The following is a 21,054-nucleotide window of genomic DNA, read 5'->3' as shown; positions in this document are numbered from 1 at the left end:
AGCCTAGTACAGGGGTCTTCAACAGGGGGTCCGGGACCCCTAGGGAGTCTCCAGAGTTACTACAGGGGGTCCTCCAAATGTTTTTTTTTTTTTTAGATATTAACCACTTGAACCCTAGTGTCCATATTCTGAGAACTTTAGCCACAAATAGCAGATCTACAAGCTCACAACGCCTTGCGCTGCGTGGCGTTGTGAGCTTGTAGATCATCTCTTTTCGGTTTGGTGTAGATGGGGGAAAAAGAGCTCACTAAAGAGTGAAAGCTAAGACAAGTGGTTAAATATCTGAAAACTCAAATTGACATGAATCCAAAATACACTGATGATTGTGCTGTCAAACATGAAACTATATGGAACCTATGAACAGGTTGTGGGGGTCCCTGCTCCATTTCTCTCTCAACTAAGGGGTCCTTGGCCTGAAAACGTTGAAGACCCGAATTGTTGTTTTTAATTAATTGATTTTTTGTTTGTTTTGTTTTATCCCCAGGTGGTGGAGGTACCGGACCTGCCCGCCATCTCCCTCCCCATCAGCACCTTCAGCTTGCCCACCTTCAGCTTCTCCACCCCTCCCCCCACCACCTCCATCAGCTCCACCCCGGCCCCCACCACCTCCGTCAGCTCCACCCCCAGGGCCACGCCTCTCGCACCTGCCAAGGAAGCCGTTGTGGAGAAGGTCCGTGTCACCACTGGAACGCTAAGATGTGTAGTAGGGCATTAACAAAAAAGTCGACAAGTCGACTCAGTCGACTTCATTACACAAGTCGACTCCCACCAGAGGAAGTTGGGAAAAAAAATCATTCGTATTTTATTTAATGTTACAGTGGTTCTCAACCTTTTCAGGCTGCGACCCCTAGAATAATCATATTTTAACTGGAGACGCCCCCACCCTGACGAGCACTGTTGAGTTGAGGCGTTACATTTGGTATAACACGGTTCTATTGTGAAAATAGCAGATCTACATGCTCACAACGCCTCGCGATTCGAGGCGTTGTGATCATGTAGATCTGCTATTTTCACAATTTCTGCCTCTATATTTGACGATTTGGACAATGTTCAATTTGTCGTTTTAGAGGTATTAAAAAGTCCTTAAATTGGCACTTTAGAAATGTGAAGATACCCTCTATCCACGAGTTTCCAACGCCCCATAGTGCATTGCGCAGACGTCTGTACCGAGCATCCGGCGCCGATTTACAAGCTCACAACGGGTTGCATCTGCGACGCGACCTTGTATGTCTGCTGTTAAACCCGGAAGTTTGGTCCCGATAGTCTCCAGTAAACTCCCGTGGAAACTTGTGGATACACATAAACTGTATGTTGGTTTGTTTACTGTTGAGTTAGAAAACACTGTTTCACATTAAGTTAATCATCTGAGACCCCGCAAAATAATTGGGCGGTCGTGTGTGATGTGATGACATCATCAAACGATAGTCGACTTCAACTCAACGTTTTACTGAGTCGAGTCGACTTGCAAAAACCACAAGTCGTTAATGCCCTAATGTGCAGCAGTATTTTAACCTGAAAGGACCTCATCAATTTTTTGTTTTGGTTTGTTTGTTTCAGGATCCCCCCGCAGCCTCCGCGTCCCCCTGCGTTCCCTTTACGTTCGCCTCCCCCATCGTCATGGCCACCGCTGCTAGCCCCACTACCTTCTCCCCTTCAGTAAGTAAAGCTCAATGCTCCTCATCTCATGTACTTTACATCAGTAAAGATGTCGTTCAGAGTTCAACCAATATATCAATCGCTTCTACTTGGGAACGTCGGTATCTTTTTGAATATAATTTTGAATAGCGTTTAAATTAAATGGTTTTGTTCATGTGTATTTTACATTTTACTTGTTTGCTTGTTTATCGTATAATTAAAGTTTTGTTATTTTATTGTTGAAGTTTAATAATACTTAATATACACTTATTTCTATCAATCAAAAGGTGTATTTGTATGTATTAGTTTGCTTATAAATTAAGTGTTCTCAAATACAAATGTAAACTGAGGAACTGACAGATTATCCATCAAAAGTATTGGCATCGGAGCCAGAAAGCATATCATGGGTCAGACAGTTTTATTTTGTTTTTAATGCTGTGTGTTTGTCTCCATCCAGGCTGGATTTACGTTCAGTGCACCTGTAGCAAAGATGGATCTGTCCATGTCCAACGGTCAGCTGACACTGCCCCTCATGACAGCAGGTGGGTTTTCACACAACCTGACTGAATGTCAATGCTGACTAGCATTGCCTGTTATGAACACTTTAGTTTGGCACTGCATTGTTAAGTTCTGCTTTGAGTATTGCTATCTGTGTGTGACGTGACACTTATGAGCATTGAATGTTTTTTGGACACTTTATGTATATATTCTTCTTTTATTGTGACAGCTTTTTGACACTTCATGTATATATTCTTCTTTTTATTGTTCCTTGCTTTTTTTGACTGTACACAACAGTACTTTTAATTTCTTACTGCTTTGTAACTTGTAATCTTAAACTGCTGTGCTGCCTCTGGGTAACTGATTTTCCCTCTTTGGGATAATAAAGATATATCTATCTTCCCCACACAGTGAAGACCACCAGCAGCAATAGCACGGAGGAGTTTGACGGGCCGTTCAGACCAGCCAAGTCCCTGAAGCAGGGCAGTGTGCTGGACCTCCTCAAAGCCCCAGGTAGGAACTAACCTTACAATATGTCATGTTAGGTCTGGTACACTAACAATACAATATGTTATGTTAAATACCAGTAAGACTCCCTAATCGGGAGATAAGCGACCGTTGGTCGCTTATCTCCACAAATAGGCCAAAAGTTTGTTTTACCAATTATCAAGACATACGGGCAGTTGACAGTTTGCCATGGTTACTCATTGAAGTTGAATCTCCATATATGGAGATAACCTACGCATCACACTAAGTCTGACCTCACCAGCCCATATTTGGGCATGAGCAACTTATGTCTCCATATATGGAGATATGATGACATCACACAGTCCTCAGCCGATGATGTGGCGTGATGTCATACAATACACAAACGAGCCCTACAGTATAAAGGGGCAATTCTTGCCAGGAAAGAAGCATTTCTTCGACTCAGACCTTATCGCCAGGGTTGGCTTATAGCAGCTGTCGGTAGGACCATATATGGATTCTGTTAGTGTGGATCTCCTAACAGGGCATCATCTGGGATACATCTGGTTGCGAGGGTAAAAAAACATGGTTGCTATGGTAAACAGTTGGTTGCTAGGGTAAACAGTTGGTTGCTAGGGTAAAACCATGGTTGCTAAGGTGGTTGCTAACGTACACTAACAGACCAGCAACAACAGACTGTTGCCACAGCAACGTACACAAAGGTTTGTGTACACATGTGGTGTGATGTCATACTGATGCGGAGATATGAGCAGGGCAAAGGTGTGACGTGTGACGGACGGACGGACGGACGGACGGCCGGTGGAGGTTTTCATAGTAAACTGCTCCCTGACGGTCGCAATGAGATTCATAGGGCTGGTACATGAGGAACTACCCTTACAATATGTTATGTTGAATATGAGATTCATAGGGCTGGTACATGAGGAACTACCATTACAATATGTTATGTAGAATAGAAGATAGGGCTGGTACATGTGGACAAACTCTAATATCACAAGACTTTTAACCTAACGCCTCGATACAATTAAGACTTATCGTCCCCAAAATAGTAGGGGTGTCTTCTAAAAATCGACGAATCGACGCGTCGTTTTAAGCCCCGGGAATCGACGCCAATTGTTTGAGTCGATGCGAAAATATATATTTTTTTATATCACCAGTTAGCCTACTACTGCCAGTACTGCGGTGCACTGCTGGACTGGTGTGGTGTCATGTACTTCCAATGAGAAGTAGCAATTGGCGAACAGTTATTTATTGTCTCGCACCAGCGTCGGGTTGAAAGTGAGACGGAACGGCCAGAACGGTTCAGAACCGCCGCTTCGTTAAAACATTCAGAGCCGGGACAGTGTTCCGTTAACACATCTACTGCCTCTTAATCTGAAGGTTGCTTGGTGCCTCGGCGCCACGTCGTTTCCTCCGTCGGCCGCCGCTATTATTTTGAAGGGCCGGAAGGGGGTTGTTTTTGTTTTTTTGGATTATCACTTGACGGCAACGATTACGTCATCTAGTCACATGACAGTGTGGGACAAGAAGAGGCAAGATGGCTGCGCCCTGCCTTGTGCCTTGTTTACATTTAGATCTGCTGCAAAATGTCTCAAAATGGCTATTTTGTTTAAATGAAGTTTCTTTATGGGCCTCTCCATTGACTTAACATTGAGGAGCTTCACTTCGCGTGCACGCCCAACGTGCGTTGTAAACAAATCGCCGACATTACCGATGCGAGCGGGACCGGAGCGACATTAAGTAAGTAATAATATCTTTACTGTATATACAGTAAGATTCACAGTCCTCACCGTCAACGGCGCCATGGTATTAACCCTTTCAATGACGGTGAGGACTGTCAACGGCGGCGAAAAAGTTAAGAGGAGGAAGCACGCTGTCAAAATCCCATATTAAATAACCTGCCACAGCACAAACGCGCGTCCACGAAGTAGTAAACAATCTTCAAAGTCAAATTAACATACACAAGTGTAGGCTACAAGTTACATTTTCTAATTAAAGTGCTTCTGAATTGTTCCAGTGTTGTAATCCATGATGAATGATTGTGTTTCGCTGTGTTTGCGTCCATGACATGTCCACACTTCTGGCTCAAGCGGGAGCTGTGCCTTCACCTGTTTATGATCCTTTTCTGAAATGAATCCGTTCTCGACACTGACTCATTACTCTGTCAGTGCTCTGTGTCCCGCGACTGCGGACTGGATCCCATCGTTCATTTAAAAGAGCCGTTCAAGAGAGCGGAATCGTTCGCGAATGTCTCATCTCTACTGCACGCTTAAGAGAGACGGGGCAGAGTTGAAACAGCGGAGATGTTTTATTTGTTTTAACGGTGTGTTATAACTCTATGGTTGTACACTGCTATGCAGATAACATTTGTGCTCGCGCACCGATATCACCAAAAACACTGTGTATTCAATTCATCTCTTAATGTATTATTCTATTATGTTGACGTGGTTTAAAGCAACACTTTTTTTTTTTTTTTTTTACACAAAGTAGACTATAAAACGATTCGTCGACGCGTCGGATTAACCCCCGCGACTCGAATCGACTTCATAAATCCTGTGTCGAAGACAGCCCTACAAAATAGTAGCTCAACAAGCTCGCATTATGAGCTTGCGTAAGTCTTTGTAGGTCTGCTGTTTTTAACCACTAAAGTCGTTATTTTGTTTGTGACATTACGAGATCCCAAATCCCTAACCTCGTATCACAATATCATCACCTTTATTTATACTCGGAAGTACAGTTGAGGGCAAGCCCTCATTTTCAATGTAGCCGAGGTTACAATACAGAACAATCAACATCACAATATTAAAACATTATAATTTAAACAAAGTAAATTACGAAATAACTTTTAAGAACAGCAACTAATAAATCGTGAAACATGTGCAATCATGATTAATATCGATGTAATGTCAACATTTTGCCCTTGGTGTTCATAGGATTGAACTAATACTTCTGGTTTTCTCTCTCTCTCTCTGTGCAGGCTTTGCCCGCTCCTCCTCCCCTGTAGCCCGGAGTTCTCCTGGTCCTGAAGCCCCCCAGCAGACCTCCACCGACTCCAAAGCCCCCTCCTCCTCCTCCTCCTCTAGCACCACCACCACCACCACCTCCTCCTCTTCTACAGGGCTGGGTGAGCTGTTCAAGCCTCCAGCAGGCACGTGGGACTGTGACGTGTGCCTGGTGCAAAACAAACCCTCGGACAACAAATGCGTGGCGTGCACCTCGCTGCGGCCCGGTTCGTCGTCCTCGTCAAAACCGGCGGACAGTAAGCCCGCTTTGGGCGCTCTGTTTGCCCCGCCCGCGGGCACCTGGGAGTGCGACACGTGTCTGGTGCAGAACAAAGCGGAGGCGCTCAAGTGCGTGGCCTGCGAGACAGCCAAGCCGGGCACCGGCGGGGTGAAGCCCTCTCTGACTCTGCCCCCCTCATCCTCAGCCTTCTCAGAGGTTAAGACTGCGTCCTCCTCAGCGGGGCTCTTGGGATTCGGGGACAAGTTCAAGAAGGCAGAGGGAGCGTGGCAGTGTGACACCTGCATGCTGGACAACAGGGGCCAGGACGCCAAGTGTGTGGCCTGCATGAGCCCTAAGCCAGGTAACCGCTGTTACTGTGCTGTGGTTCAACCATAGGGCATTCACCAAATATTCGATTATTCGAATATCAAAGTCATTATTCTACTTGTTCACCAAAGTCGAATATTCGCTTTTTAATTTTATTTTATTGTTTTCTCTTTAAAAAATATATAGTTTATAAAGCTTTGCTAGATAGGAAGTCATAAGAATGAGTTGTCAATGCCATACCAGGGGTTCTCAAACCTTTTTAGGCTGTGACCCCCAAAATAAACATATTTGAACTGGGGACCCCCACCCTGACAAGCACTTGGAATTGTAGGTATTACATTTAATATGACTCGGTTCCGCAGATAAATATTGTGAAAATAACAGATCTACATGCTCACAACGCTTCGCAATGCGAGGCATTGTCAGCATGTAGATCGGCTATTTTCACAATGTTCGCCTCTTGCTTACTTAATATTTGACAGTTTGGCAAGTCATGTCGAATATTTGACTATTCGAATACTTTGTTTGAGGTCGAATAATTCGAATACAAAAAATCACTATTCGTGAATGCCCTATTATGGTTTTCATTTGTGGAACACATTTTGGGTTGCATCAACTAATCGGAAGTGGGAGGTAGATACCCTCACAAAAACATGAGTAATCCTGGTCTCAATAATGCCTCCCCCTGGCCAGCCGGGGCGCCTGATGGAGGGGAAAGGAACTGGTTGGAAAAGGAACTGGTTGGAATAAGGCGTTCCTTCCACGCGCTACGTCCAAACCGGGGAAGTTCCCCCCTGTCAGGTGATAAGAAGCATGAGCTCAGTTCAGGGCTCTCCCCAGGTTGGCAGAGAGAGAGCAGAACCCAGGATTACAGATTAGGCAGTTGGTGCCGGGAAAAAATGGGTTAGAAAATCGTAGGATAAAAATTATAAAAGTAACTAATCGGAAGTAATCAATTTAATCAATGTTCATAAAATAGTTCTTGGGGACTAGGAACTATTAATTTAGTTCCACTTTTACAAAAGAAAAAGGAAAAAAAAAAAGTTTTCTCGATGCAATGTTTGTTTGTAGATGCTTTCTGTGTTTTTGTGCAAAATAATTGTTTCACTTCAACTGTGTTGACATAATTCAAAAGAAAGCACTTCTCCATTTTTCTAATTAACCTAAAAACAATTCGATTAAATAATTGCTAAGACAATAATCATTAGCTGCAGCCCCTAAACCAGGGGTTTTCAAAGTGGGTGACAGGTCACCCTGGGGTGCCCTGATGGCAGTCCAGGGGTGCCGCCAGATAATTTGATATTTCCAATTCATTTGGACTGAAATAATATTTTGTATAATTTAAAACTTAGTAAAAAGTTATTTTCAGTTCTAACCAAAATGGCTATTATCTCAACATTTTCCTTGCAACACAATCTCTGGGAGAATAATGGCAAAGATGCCCTTGTTTCCCTTTTATATGGAGGTGAATTAATTTGTATGTACAACGCAATTCTGATTTACTCAATTAAACACAAAGCTGGGAGTGAAAATTATGCCTCGGAGGAAAAAAATATGTAATATGGGTGCCCTGAGCCAAAAAGGTTTAGGAACCCCTGCCCCAAACACCATTCTATCACTGGTCAAATCGATAGCATGATGAGAGCTAACGTTTTGTCTCTTAAACACGACAACAGGAGCATCGACTGCAGCCCCAGCGTCCTCATCGGCCCTGTCGGCTGCTCCTCTGTTGGGCTTCGGGGACAAGTTCAAGAAGCCGGAGGGCTGCTGGGACTGTGACGTCTGCTGTGTGCAGAACAAGCCTGCAGACACTCTGTGTGTGGCCTGCCAGACGCCCAAGCCAGGAGCCACCGTGGAGCCTAAAGGTAAACTAGTGGGAATTAGGGGTGGGCGATATGGAAAAATACAGTATCACAATTCTTTCCCAAGCTGTATCACGATACACAATTTTATCATGACTCTTTTTCACGTTGGCTTTTAAAGTTGTTTTTCAAGTTATTTGACAAAAACTAGAGACTCTGGGTTCCTTTTGGGAGGTCTAAATTCAACTTTACAAGTATGTAGCTCTGACAGTATACAAATGAAACCAAATGGACCCTTACGGGTCCATTTGGTTTCATTTGTATACTGTCAGAGTGTCAGAGAACTACCGATTTAGACCAAAATGCAGGTTTGAATTGAATTCTGCAATGAATCTTCATATTAACGATTAAACAGGATTTTTTACAAGGCTCCCTCAATTGTGTCACGATATATACGATACCCCTGAAAAGGCATATCATGGAGACATTGTATCGTCTCAGCGATAATTATCACTATCGCCCACCCCTAGTAGGAATACAATAACCTGCTGGGCTCTGTAGCATCCATGTTCGCCTGTGTTTTGTGTGTGACGCATTTGAAACAACCGTATACAGTACAACACGGGATCCCAAGCTCTGTCACGTTGTGAGCTTGTAGATCTGCTGTTTTCACTAGTTTGGGTCCCGGGCGACGGTTTCCCCATCCAGGGCCATGCATTTATTTGGGTCCCCATCCAGAATCATGGGGGTAAATTTACTAATCACATTTTTGTCATAGGAATGTGACAAATACAAAAAATTGATTATTGAACTCAAGTCTCCGTGGCATGAATAATAAAGTCATTTTGGGGGTGAACTAACACTGTTTTCTCTCTCAACAGTAAACAGAACAACATACTGCATACGTGTACAGCATACATGCCAGGGTATTTGCACATTTCTAAAGTGACAATTTAAGGTCTTTCTGGTCAAACATTGGCAAACATTTAGAGGCAGAAATAGTGAAAATTGCAGATCTACATGCTCACAACACCTCGCAACGCCAATTCCTACAATTCCAAGTGATTGTACAGGGTGGGGGGTCCCCAGTAGAAATATGATTATTTTGGGGGCTTAAAAAGGTTGAAAACCACTGAAGTAAGCAACCCCAGAGGCCTTATGCAGGCATTGACACTAAGGCTTGCCCACCTGCCCCCGGCAGGTAAATAAAACTGTCGGGCAGGTGAGGTTTGCTTTCAGGTTGCCCGACCGGGCAAGTGCTCATTTATAAACACAATACGAGATATCTGTCTAAGCACCTGAATGTGGCCATGTGTGCGCCGTCTTCTGTATGTGGAATATAAACTGTTCACCTATAATGTGCTGTTTTTACTGTTGCTACAAAGACATATTCAAATTTTTTATCGCACAGCCCCCGAAAGTAAAGAAATAAGTGTTAAATTGAGCTGTAATTAAAATCTTACCTATCATTTTATAATGGACGATTTACTTTTCGGGCAAGTGGGCATGACCTTTGGGCAAGTAGAACATGACCTGTACTTGCCCTATGGGCAAGTGCCTCTGAGACCTTAGTGTCAACCCCTGCTTATGTATGCAGGGAGGATGAGGATGGAAGTTGGCACTCCATAAGGAAACACCATTACATATTATGGAGCACTGCCCCCCCCTGGTGGCGGCACATAGGTGATTTTGTCTAGTAGGGTTGGGAAACACAGATTTCTTGCCCCAGATTTTCCTAAGTCCAGAGGTGCCGCAGAATTACTTGCATGATATTATGACTTCAATAATAGTCATAATTCTCTTCAGTTTTGCTACTTTAAACCACATCTTTAGACCGAAAATGGCAGATCTACAAGCTCAAAGTATTTAACCCATAATGATGCAGGCATAGGAAATGTTTACTGAAAGTTGCAGCATTCATTTTGGAGTGGTACTTTTGTTTCAAACTCGATTCTAGCAGACTGTTTTTACACACTAAGACTTAAAACGACAACTTTTTTTTACAATAAGGGTTCATATTTTAGATTGTAATTAGAGAAAAGAAAAGTTGAGTGTTACAATGTTTTCATGTATTGCCTTCTATAGTTTTAGCGATTTTAATGACTTTGATTTCAGTGGGTGCCTGCAAGTGGCTAAATGTCTTTTTAGACATGATAAGCCAGTGATTTTTTTATTATTATTTACAGTAACACTACCAGTCCCCATAAGTCACATCTGCCCATGAAAGATTGCGGTGCATCTTGGGAATGGGCTTATTTTGTCTAAAAAGATAGAAAGCAGTAAATGAAAACATTTTAACACTCATCTTTTCTTTTCTCTAATTACAATCTAAAATATTAACCCTTGTTGTAAAAAAAGAAATGAGTTGTCCTTTAAATAACCTGTAGGCTCCTATGATACCCAGTCAGTCAATAATATGTTGTTCTGTCTTGTCTTGTGCAGCCTTTGGTTCGTCTACATTTGGCACGTCTGGCTCGGCTTCAGGAGGCTTCAAGTTTGGCTCCTCCTCCTCAGACTCTACCTCCTCCTCCTCCACAGGAGGCTTCAAGTTCGGGGCTCCCGCCTCCTCAGATTCACCCGCAGCCACGGGCGGGTTCAAGTTCGGTGCAGCCTTCGGAGGCTCCTCCTCCTCGTCGGAGACAAACAAAGACAGTAGCGGCTCGTCGGGGTTCAAATTCGGCGGCTCCAGCGAGGGCTTTAAATTCGGGGTCACCTCCGCCCCTGCCGCAGCCGACGAGGACAAGAGTTCTTCGGAGCCCAAAGCGATAGGCTCCGGGTTCAAGTTCGGAGCGAGCGGCGGAATCGCGTTCGGCGCCGGAGCGCCCGTTTTTGGACTTTCAAAACCCGAGGAGAAAACGACGGCCATCAGCTCGTCGTCCGACGACGCCCCCGCTGTCCCCGCCGCCTCGCAGGAGGAGAGCGACGCCGTGGCGTCGTCCAGTGACTCATCGGCGGCGGTTGTCGGTGTCGGCGAGTCCGACCTACTGACCACCACCCCCGCCCCACTGGGGGGCTCCACCTTTGGCTCTTCGATATCCTCAGAAAAGGAGCCGGCCGCTCCGTCATTCAGCTTCGGGAACCCGGGGGAGAAGAAGGATCCCGGCTTCCAGTTCAGCGCCGCCGGCAAAGAGGCAGACCCCGCGCCGGCACCCGCCGCCACGCTAGGGGGCTTCTCTTTCGGTAAGCCGGACCCTCCCAAAGAGCAGCCCGCGCCCGCCTTCTCCTTCGGCAACCCGGCAGACAAGAGCAAGGACCCCGCCCCGGAACTGCCCAAGCCCTCCTTTGCATTCGGACAGAGTGCCACAGGTCAGAGAACCTTTTCCAATGAATGTAGACATTTGACGGTTTCAAAAGGGCCTGCCATTGGCAAATTAGTGGTATTTTACCCACCAAAAATCACAGCTAAAACAGAATATCAGAATATTTTTTTGTTTCATTGAAGTGTGAAGTGAGCGGTGCTCTTCATTGACAACAAACGTAAAGATCTTTGTGCCAGGGCGTAGGTCGTGTCCGACCTACGTCTATCTAGGCCAGATGTAGGCCACGCTTCAGAGCCCAGACACTTTTGGGGTACCGGAAAAAGCCAGATGTAGTCGTTCTGTTGTGTTTTTTTGGGGGGTATTTTTTCATTACCATCACATTCCATGTTTCAGCTCAACTCTAAAAGCTCTGACACTTTGTTTTCTTCTCCTAAAAGATTCTGCTGCTGCTCCAACACCGCCCGCGTTTTCCTTCATGGGCGGCAGCACCAGCTCCTCCTCCACCACCTCCACCTCTGCCCCGGCACCCAGCCTATTTGGCAGCAGCATCACCACCTCCGCACCGGCACCCAGCCTGTTTGGAAACACCACAACTTCGTCTGCCCCCCCACCGAGTCTATTTGGGAACACCTCGACTTCCTCGGCCCCGGCACCCAGCCTGTTCGGCAACACCACAACATCGTCCGCCCCAGCACCGAGTCTGTTCGGCAACACCATCAGCTCCAGTGCCCCCGCGCCCAGTCTGTTTGGAAACACCACGTCCTCGTCCTCCACAAGGTTATAATAGTTTTGGATTTTTCCATTAGTTTTTATTTTTTATTAGTTTTGAGGTTTTGTTTTCAATTACAGTTTAGTTTGAATTTTTAAAGTGAGGTTGCTAGTTTCGTTTTTGAAAATGCTTAGTTTTACTTTAGTTCTTATTAGTTTTAGTCTTTTACGTAATATGGGGTATTTGTCAGGGGTGAGATTAGAAAAGCTCTGGAAAAAGTATTTTCTAATAAAGAAAATCAACAAAACATCATATTGTTGAGTGGCAGGAATGTTAAGACTTACAACTTCTCTCTTTGACCTCACCAACTGGTGTTTTTTTATTTTTTATTTCCACAAAAGTCGAAAACGAAGGAGATTTTCTCTATAATTTTAGTTTATTTTAGTTAGTTTTGTAAACACACAATACCTTTTCAGTTAGTTTTCGTTTTTTTTAAAAAGCGTAGTTTTTATTTTTATTTCAGGTAACTAAAATGTTTTTCCATTCTGGTTTTAGTTTTTTAGTTAGTTTTCGGTCTATAATAACCTTGGTCCTCCACCCCTGCCCCTAGTCTGTTTGGCAGCAGCACCACCACCACCGCCGCCCCGGCACCCAGTCTGTTCGGAAACACCTCCACCTCCTCCGCCCCTGCCCCGAGTCTGTTTGGAAACCCCACCAGCAGCTCCACCGCCCCGGTCCCCAGCGGAGGAGCCTTCGTCTTCGGCCAGGCAGCCTCCGCTGCGTCCTCGTCCATCGACGGTCCTCCCCCCGCCAAGGGCTTCCTGTTCGGAGGCAGTCAGGAGAGCCAGAACCCTGCTCCTCCTCCGTCGGTGGCCTCCTCCCTCAGCTCCACCCCCTCCCAGCCCTTCGTGTTCGGAGCGGCTCCGGCTCCCGCCGCTGCTCCATCCTTCTCCTTCGGGAGCACGGCGGCCCCCGCTGCCGCCGCCTCCTCAGGTCTGCATCTCGCTCTGAAACACCTGACACTGAAGTTACCATCCTTTGCCTCCAATGATTTTTGTGTAATGAAAGTGTTAAGGCTCTAGTGTTAAGACTAGTCTTCTCAAGGCAGACTTGTTGCGTCTCCCAAAACCGTTACATGCTTTCGACAAACGCTCAGTACTTTACCCATTTAGACCTGGAACCGCTTGAAGATCTGCTATTTTTTTTAAATCGTCTAAATCAGGGGTTCTCAAACTTTCATGTCAAGGACCCCCAAAATGACATGTATTTGGCCGCGGACCCCCGTCTCAAAATATGTTGTTCCAGGGACCCCCTAGAAGCAGAGATTTGAGTTACAAAAGTTTGCTTTGAGAAATCTATGGTCTAAGATTTGCAAAAAAAAAGTTTTAAAATAAATAGCAGATTGTGAGCTTTTAATGTAGATGTGCTATTTTTCAATAGTTAAAGTATAAAATAATTGCTGGGTGAAGAAGCTCTGTAAAAGGGTAGAAAATGCCTTCAATTGGAACGTACTGGAACAAATTTGGACAAATGGCATACAGCTCATGAATATCAAAAGTCCATATTTCTGAATATTACAATATTACATGAGACCTCAAAACAAGGATCAATATTAGAGAAATGTCAACCTTCTGAAGTCAGAGTTGTTTGAAGTCCAGGGGAAGTTTCCTCAGTCAATTTGGGGTGCTATGGCATCTGATGCTTTTTTACACAATGGATCTGTAGTGTGGTTTGAAACACTAGGCTTTTAGTGACACACAATAAATTAAACTATCTTCTCCGTTTCTCTGCAGCCCCCTCACCCTTCGTGTTCAGCCCAGCGCCCTCTGGGGGGTTCGGGGCCAGCCAGGCCCCTTCCTTCGGCTCAGGGTTTGAATCCCAGGCCCCCTCCCCGTTCACGGGCGGAGCCTCGCAGACCCCGGCCTTCGGGGCCAAGCCCAACGCGACCCCTGTGTTTGGGCAGCAGTCCAACTCCACCCCTGTGTTTGGTGCTGCTGCCAACTCCACGCCAAGTAGGTGGCTTTTTATGACGTCCACACTTTGACTAGAGTTTCCTCTCGTAAAGGATCAGTTTCCTCTTGGATTCCATTCTTTATTTTAAGCATGCTTTTTCCTGAGTTACAGCTTTGAAATATAACTCCTTTTGAGCTTGCATTGGACGTATGTTGATGTGTTCAGGGGTTGACACTAAGGTCTCAGAGGCACTTGCCCATAGGGCAAGTACAGGTCATGTTCTACTTGCCCAAAGGTCATGCCCACTTGCCCGAAAAGTAAATCGTCCATTATAAAATGATAGGTAATATTTTAATTACAGCTCAATTTAACACTTATTTCTTTACTTTCGGGGGCTGTGCGATAAAAAATGTCATACCGCATCCCAAATACCTACATACCGGTAGCTTTGAATATGTCTTTGTAGCAACAGTAAAAACAGCACATTAAAGGTGAACAGTTTATATTCCACATACAGAAGACGGCGCACACATGGCCACATTCAGGTGCTTAGACAGATATCTCGTATTGTGTTTATAAATGAGCACTTGCCCGGTCGGGCAACCTGAAAGCAAACTTCACCTGCCCGACAGTTTTATTTACCTGCCGGGGGCAGGTGGGCAAGCCTTAGTGTCAATGCCTGGTGTTGATGTGTGAATATTGTCTTCATCTAAAGAATACAAGAAGGCTCGCCCCAAAACACACTCACCCCAGGTCAAATCCGGTGACCTCAGAACGGTCGCCACCAAGTATTCCTAGATGTACCGGTAACTTCAGAAAAAACTATGCTTAAACCTAACCTTATTCCTAGACTTAACCTCAGTAAAACAGTAGTAGCATTTCCATAAAGCTTTTTCGAAAATAGGAAGCGAATCATCAAAAAGTCGAAAAAAGAAAATGCGCATTTTGCCTGTTTCCATCCACTGATAAAATGCAATTTTTGGGAGATACTTCATGAAATAAGCAGTCGGAAAGGCGCTATTTTTCCAGGCATGTGAGACACATTATTGAACATGCACTCTAACCCAGGGCACTTCAGCCTATAGATTTCATATAGCCTATAAGATAAGAGAGAGAGAGAGAAGAGATGCTCTGCTCCCCTCCACATACTGTAGGCTACTTTGCCCCCGCAACAGCATTGCGTACGATAACAGCTGATATACAGGATAAGCTCATCACAGCTTGTTGCAGATGCGATGTGAGCTTGGACTTGGAGGTCTGCTGTTCTTGTCCGTTCTGTGCGCACAACACCGTCGCGGAACGGAGAATAATGACGAATGGTTTTACTTTTGAGCACAACTTACCTAAACCTAAACTTGTTTTGGGGTGAGCGCTCTGGTTACCATTTAAGTGAATATTATAACACCTTTTCTTTGCTAGAGTCTCATTTATGAATGGCTAATGTACAACTGAGGTGTTCTCTCTTGTATCAGCTGGAGGCTTTGCGTTCGGAGGAGCCAGTGCGTTCGGAGCAGCCACCAACAGCTCTGCGGGGGTCTTTGCTTTCGGAGGGGGGTCAGCAGGGTCTGCTGCCCCCAACGCCACCCCCTCCATCACACCTCAACCCGCTGCACCAGGAGGCTTCAGCTTTGCCCAGCCCCCTGCTTTCAACATAGGGTAAGTTAATGTTAGTCACAGCCCCCTGCGTTCAACATAGGGTAAGTTAATGTTAGGCCCAGCCCCCTGCGAGGGTAGGTTAACGTTAGGCCCAGCCCCCTGCGTTCAACATAGGGTAAGTTAATGTTAGGCCCAGCCCCCTGCGTTCAACATAGGGTAAGTTAATGTTAGGCCCAGCCCCCTGCGAGGGTAGGTTAACGTTAGGCCCAGCCCCCTGCTTTCAACATAGGGTAAGTTAATGTTAGGCCCAGCCCCCTGCGTTCAACATAGGGTAAGTTAATGTTAGGCCCAGCCCCCTGCGAGGGTAGGTTAACGTTAGGCCCAGCCCCCTGCTTTCAACATAGGGTAAGTTAATGTTAGGCCCAGCCCCCTGCTTTCAACATAGGGTAAGTTAATGTTAGGCCCAGCCCCCTGCGAGGGTAGGTTAACGTTAGGCCCAGCCCCCTGCTTTCAACATAGGGTAAGTTAATGTTAGGCCCAGCCCCCTGCGTTCAACATAGGGTAAGTTAATGTTAGGCCCAGCCCCCTGCGTTCAACATAGGGTAAGTTAATGTTAGGCCCAGCCCCCTGCGAGGGTAGGTTAACGTTAGGCCCAGCCCCCTGCGTTCAACATAGGGTAAGTTAATGTTAGTCACAGCCCCCTGCGAGGGTAGGTTAACGTTAGGCCCAGCCCCCTACGTTCAACATAGGGTAAGTTAATGTTAGTCACAGCCCCCTGCGTTCAACATAGGGTAAGTTGACATTGGGCCACGTAAATGCATACGAGCACCTAGCCTGGGATCTAAGCCCTTTTCTGCTTTCTGATCCGGTTGTGAGCTTTTGTAGTTTTTTTGCACCACCAAAATGATTCCCCTAGTTTAAAATAGTTTACATTTGTATAATCATTTCCTTTCTTTGGGTATGATAATGTTTGGTATGTCCATCTTTTATTGTAACTCGTAGCGTGAGCGTGCCAAGAGAGATAAAACAAAAACAATGGGACGCCAACTGGAACCAACCACCGGAACCACAGCCTTTTTTTTTCTAAACCAGAGCACAGTGCTCTTTTTGGAACAAATACCAGGCTTTCCTCCACAGTGGAAACTGGAAAGACTGGTGAACAGAAGGTTAACAAGCACCCATACACCATGACATGTGAATGCTGTCTAGTATAGTGCCCCTGTAATGCCCAGTCCACTGTATTGAGCTTGTTGATGATAAGGGGCCGGCAGTGGCTCAGGAGGTAGAGTGGCCGCTTGGCAACCGGAAGGTCCCCAGTTCGATCCCGGGCTCCCCCAGAGTTAGAACCCCTAACTGCTCCTGATGAGCAGGTTGGTGCCTTGCATGGTTTCCTCTGCCATCGGTGGATGAATGTAATGGACAATCATTGTAAAGCGCCTTAATAATAATAATAAAACTATTTGTATAGCACCTTTGTATAGCGCTTTACAGAGCAGAAATTTAAGCACAAGTGCTTAACAGAAAAAAAGACACATGATTACAATAAAGCAGAACAAATATTATATCATATTATATATCTATCTATAAATGCGAGAAGTCTCTGCGTGTCTGTCTGTCTGTCTGCGTGTATGTAATCCGCGTATCTCGAGAACCGTTCGTCCCACCGGCTTCAGATTCGGCACGCACGTTCTCCGCCGCGGCGCGGAGTGCAGTGCCCGGCCTCGACCCGACCCGACGCGCGTTTTTTCCGAAACGGCGCAAAACGTTCGGAATCTCCTTATGCGGAGCTGATTGTTGACATCAGGCTGTTCCGGAGGAAATCATGTCATTGTGACATCACTTCATAAAAGGCTCTGACATCACGTACACCACATGACCCCACACTCCTATGACAACACAGGCATATTTACATTGTTCCCGAGTTGGCCAGGGCGCCGACTAGACGCTCGGCCGCCCATCTCCATATATGGGCATAAATGGACGTATCGGCGCAAGCGCTGACTCATTGTGACATACAATGGACGCAATCTCCGTATATGGGCATAAAGGGGACACAGATACAGTGATCTCCATATATGGGCATATGGGCATTCTGACATCACTTCTGCTGACTCAAAGACAAACAGGCAAACAGATGGTCAAAACGGGTCCTACAGAGATCTCCATATATGGGCATATTTACATTGTTCCCGAGTTGGCTAGGGCGCCGACTAGACGCTCGGCCGCGCATCTCCATATATGGGCATAACGGGTCCTACAGAGATCTCCATATATGGGCATATTTACATTGTTCCCGAGTTGGCTAGGGCGCCGACTAGATGCTCGGCCGCACATCTCCATATATGGGCATAAATGGATGTATCGGCGCAAGCGCTGACTCATTGTGACGTAAAATGGACGCAATCTCCGTATATGGGCATAAAGGGGACACAGATACAGAGATCTCCATATTTGGGCATATGGGCATTCTGACATCACTTCTGCTGACTCATTCTGACATCACTCCTGTACTTTGCACGTGTTGAATCTCTATGTATGGAGATAACCGACGCATCTCACAAGCCATGGGCATAAATGGACACACGCAAACAGATGGTCAAAACAGATCCTATGACAACAGGTATAATGGGGTTTGCATTAAAGGGCGGGGCATTCATCCCCTATTTACATTGTTCCCGAGTTGGCCAGGGCGCCGACTACGGGCGGCCGAGCTTCTAGTATTATAAATTGAAGAACATTTTTAACATCAGTAAGGACAGTAAGGAAAAAAAGGTTTTCAGAACAGTGCAGACTTCAATAGAACCACAGGGATTTAAAATTCAGCTAAAAGCAAGAGTAAAGAAATAGGTCTTGAGCTGTGCTTTAAAGCTATCCACAGAGGCTGCCTGTCTTAAGTGTAGCGGGAGTTTATTTTATTATGGTAAAATGCACCATTTACCATAATAACAGACGTTTTCTTTGTTTTTTCTCTCTCCAGGGCGACTAAGTCCTCGTTCACAGCCTCCCCCGCCGGCGGACAGCAGACCATCTCGGGACGCAAGATCAAAACGGCCGTGCGGCGCAGGAAGTAGAACGGTTCAGCCTCCCGGGACGACAGGGACCTGCCGAAACCTACTAGACTTGACTTTATTATTTTTTTCTTTTTGACTAGACTCTTTAAAGCAGCACCGCCTGCCCGCCCGCCCTGAAGGCTTGGACGGAGGAGACGGTGTCACCCTGGACTAAACACTGAAGAAGGTGGAGAGGAAGGGTCTTCGGCCAGGCTGTGTGAGGAGCCTCCGCTAGCCCAGACTGAGCTCTTAGAGACGGGCTCTTTATCCTGAAGGCTGGGCTGTTGGTCTGGAGCTCCTCTTACAGGACAACATTATATCAAGACGGCTTTTAACTTAAAGACAATGACAACTAAAAAACACAATCAAGCAAGGAACCTCTGCTCAACATAAACAAGAAACAAAAACAAACAAAAAAAAGAGAGACGCGCGCGTATATATATCTATATTTTCAACAACCTGCAAATGTCTGCTAGACTTTAGGCATGACTTTTTTTTTTTTGTAATAAAATTAGAAGGGCAAAAACAACGCAAATCTAAAGAGTTGCGAGTGTACACACAAAAAAAATCCCTATGGTTAATTAGTATGGTTGATCAGAGTATGTTTGGTCAGGTGATGTGTGTGAGACGTGCAGAAGAGGTGGTCGGGATGGGGCGGCCATCTGAGACGTATAGCCAAGCACACTCAAACATCTAGGGTATTCATTTAACTCCAGTGTTAGAATTGGCCACCCCCAGTCTCGGAAGGTCCGATTCTTACCACTTGGGTTAAATCGGTACCCTGGATGATGTGACTGTGAGGCGTTGTGCGTGTGAGTCCTGTCTGTAGAAGCAGGATGAGAGAGAATGAGACCACGTGTGCTTGTTTTTTGTTTGTATTTTCTCCCCCCCCAGCCCGCCCCGTGTACAGACTTGAGGGTGCGTTTGGTTTCTTTGTACATGTTGAGGTGTTTGTGTGCGAGTGTGAACGTGAACGCTTGCACGTGTTTGCGTGCAGTGTGTCTGAAAAAAGGCGATTTGGAGTTGTCGTCGTCGTCGCCGCCACCATGGCACCGCGGAAAGGAGGTGGCGAGAAGCAAATGAATGTTTAAAATAAAAACGGGGGAGTATAGGGGTGGGACTGGACGGGTTGGGGAGAGGGCAGCCCGACACCCCATGCACTGTGGAGGAGGAGGAGGAGCGCTTCTCCTTCGGTTTAGGACGACGTTGTAAATGCATAGAAAGAAGAGTCCACAATCTGTTCCATTCTTCTGGGCTTGAGCTTCTTCTCGCTCGACTCAGTTTCTCCTGCTCTTTGCAACATCCTCCCCTTGGTTCTCTCCTCTTCTCTCCTCTTCTCTCCCTCTATCCTCTTGTCTCTCTTCTCCTTCCTTCCTCGTCTCTCGTCATTTTTACCTCTCTGCCTCTCTCTCTCTCTCTTAATTGGCCTTTGAATATTATTATAAAAACCTGTAAATAGTGATTTTTGTTTTTCTTTCGCTTTTCTTTCTTTTTTTTAATCTGTGAAGTTGAATATCTTTTTCTTTTCTTTTCTTCGTGTTTCCAACTCGACTGCATTCAGCGTTTTCTTTTGTCTTTAGGATTTATGATGTAAATGCCTGTATGATTCAAAGTTGCCCGAATCCATTTAAAAGGAACTTAAATGCAAATTGGGGAGCCTTTGAAGATTAAAAAAAAAAAAAAGGTATATTGGCTTTTCTGATCCACTTTTGTTTGGACCAAAACCAGTATTGTACAAAGTATTAAGTATATATTTTTCTATCGTTGTTTAAATGGACTAGGGTGACTTTGGATGATAAGGAAAAGTCGATTTAATTTTAAAGCCATGATTATTACTGGATGAGTGATAAAATAAAAACCATTGGTAATTGCCATCAATAAAACTAAACGTTGAGCGTTTGTGTTCTTTGTCATGTGGAGAACTTTAAAAAGGAAATTAGTCCTTTTAACCCATTTAGGCCTATAGTTATTGAATGCTTTAGCTGTTGAAAAATAGCAGATCTACAAGCTCACAGAGTGGCACCGAGTGCCACGCTCCGAGCTTGTAGATCTGCTTTTTTATTTTATTTTTTATATATATTTAAAAGCAAACATTTTAACTCAAATATTTGCTTCTGGGTGGACCCTGGAACAACACATTTTTTAGATGGGGGTCCGCACCCAAATGCATGTAGTTTTGGGGGTCCTTGACATGAAAAGGTTTGAGAACCACTGATTTAGAAGACATTTGTGGAATCGGGTCAAAAATATTCAAAGACTTGCACAAATAGCAATAATTGCAGATCTGTGAGCTTGTATATCTGCTATTTTTTTAATAGTTAAAGTATAAAATAATGGGAAAATTCATTCAAATCTAAAGTGACACAGATTTGCCTTCAGGCCTAAATGGGTCGACTAGTCCAGGGGTTCTTTGGGATGGGTTATTATTAACCCATTTAGACCTAGAATTATTGACTGCTTTAACCAGTGAAAAATAGCAGATATACAAGCTCACAGCGCGGCACCGAGTGCCGCGCTGC

The 21,054-nt window shown here is 45.2% G+C and overlaps 1 protein-coding gene across 1 annotated transcript in view; it reads left to right on the top strand.

The window, feature by feature from the left end:
- Nucleotides 1-20,402, top strand: part of nup153 (nucleoporin 153) — a 58,494-nt gene extending 38,092 nt beyond the window's left edge. Inside the window, 12 exon segments of the mRNA XM_080735820.1 lie at nucleotides 485-670; nucleotides 1,558-1,656; nucleotides 2,093-2,177; nucleotides 2,545-2,646; nucleotides 5,594-6,199; nucleotides 7,842-8,030; nucleotides 10,410-11,273; nucleotides 11,665-12,004; nucleotides 12,547-12,929; nucleotides 13,730-13,948; nucleotides 15,362-15,545; nucleotides 18,463-20,402. Of these exon segments, the coding sequence (XP_080591946.1) occupies nucleotides 485-670; nucleotides 1,558-1,656; nucleotides 2,093-2,177; nucleotides 2,545-2,646; nucleotides 5,594-6,199; nucleotides 7,842-8,030; nucleotides 10,410-11,273; nucleotides 11,665-12,004; nucleotides 12,547-12,929; nucleotides 13,730-13,948; nucleotides 15,362-15,545; nucleotides 18,463-18,556 (3,351 nt within the window). The 3' untranslated portion in view covers nucleotides 18,557-20,402.
- Nucleotides 20,403-21,054: the final 652 nt, after the last annotated feature.

This window comes from Nannobrachium achirus (assembly GCF_963921795.1).
Source record: "Nannobrachium achirus genome assembly, chromosome: 10".
Classification (NCBI taxonomy): Eukaryota; Metazoa; Chordata; class Actinopteri; order Myctophiformes; family Myctophidae; genus Nannobrachium; species Nannobrachium achirus.
The sequence above is the reverse complement of the archived record's forward strand: the minus strand, read 5'-3'. Positions and strand labels throughout refer to the sequence as shown.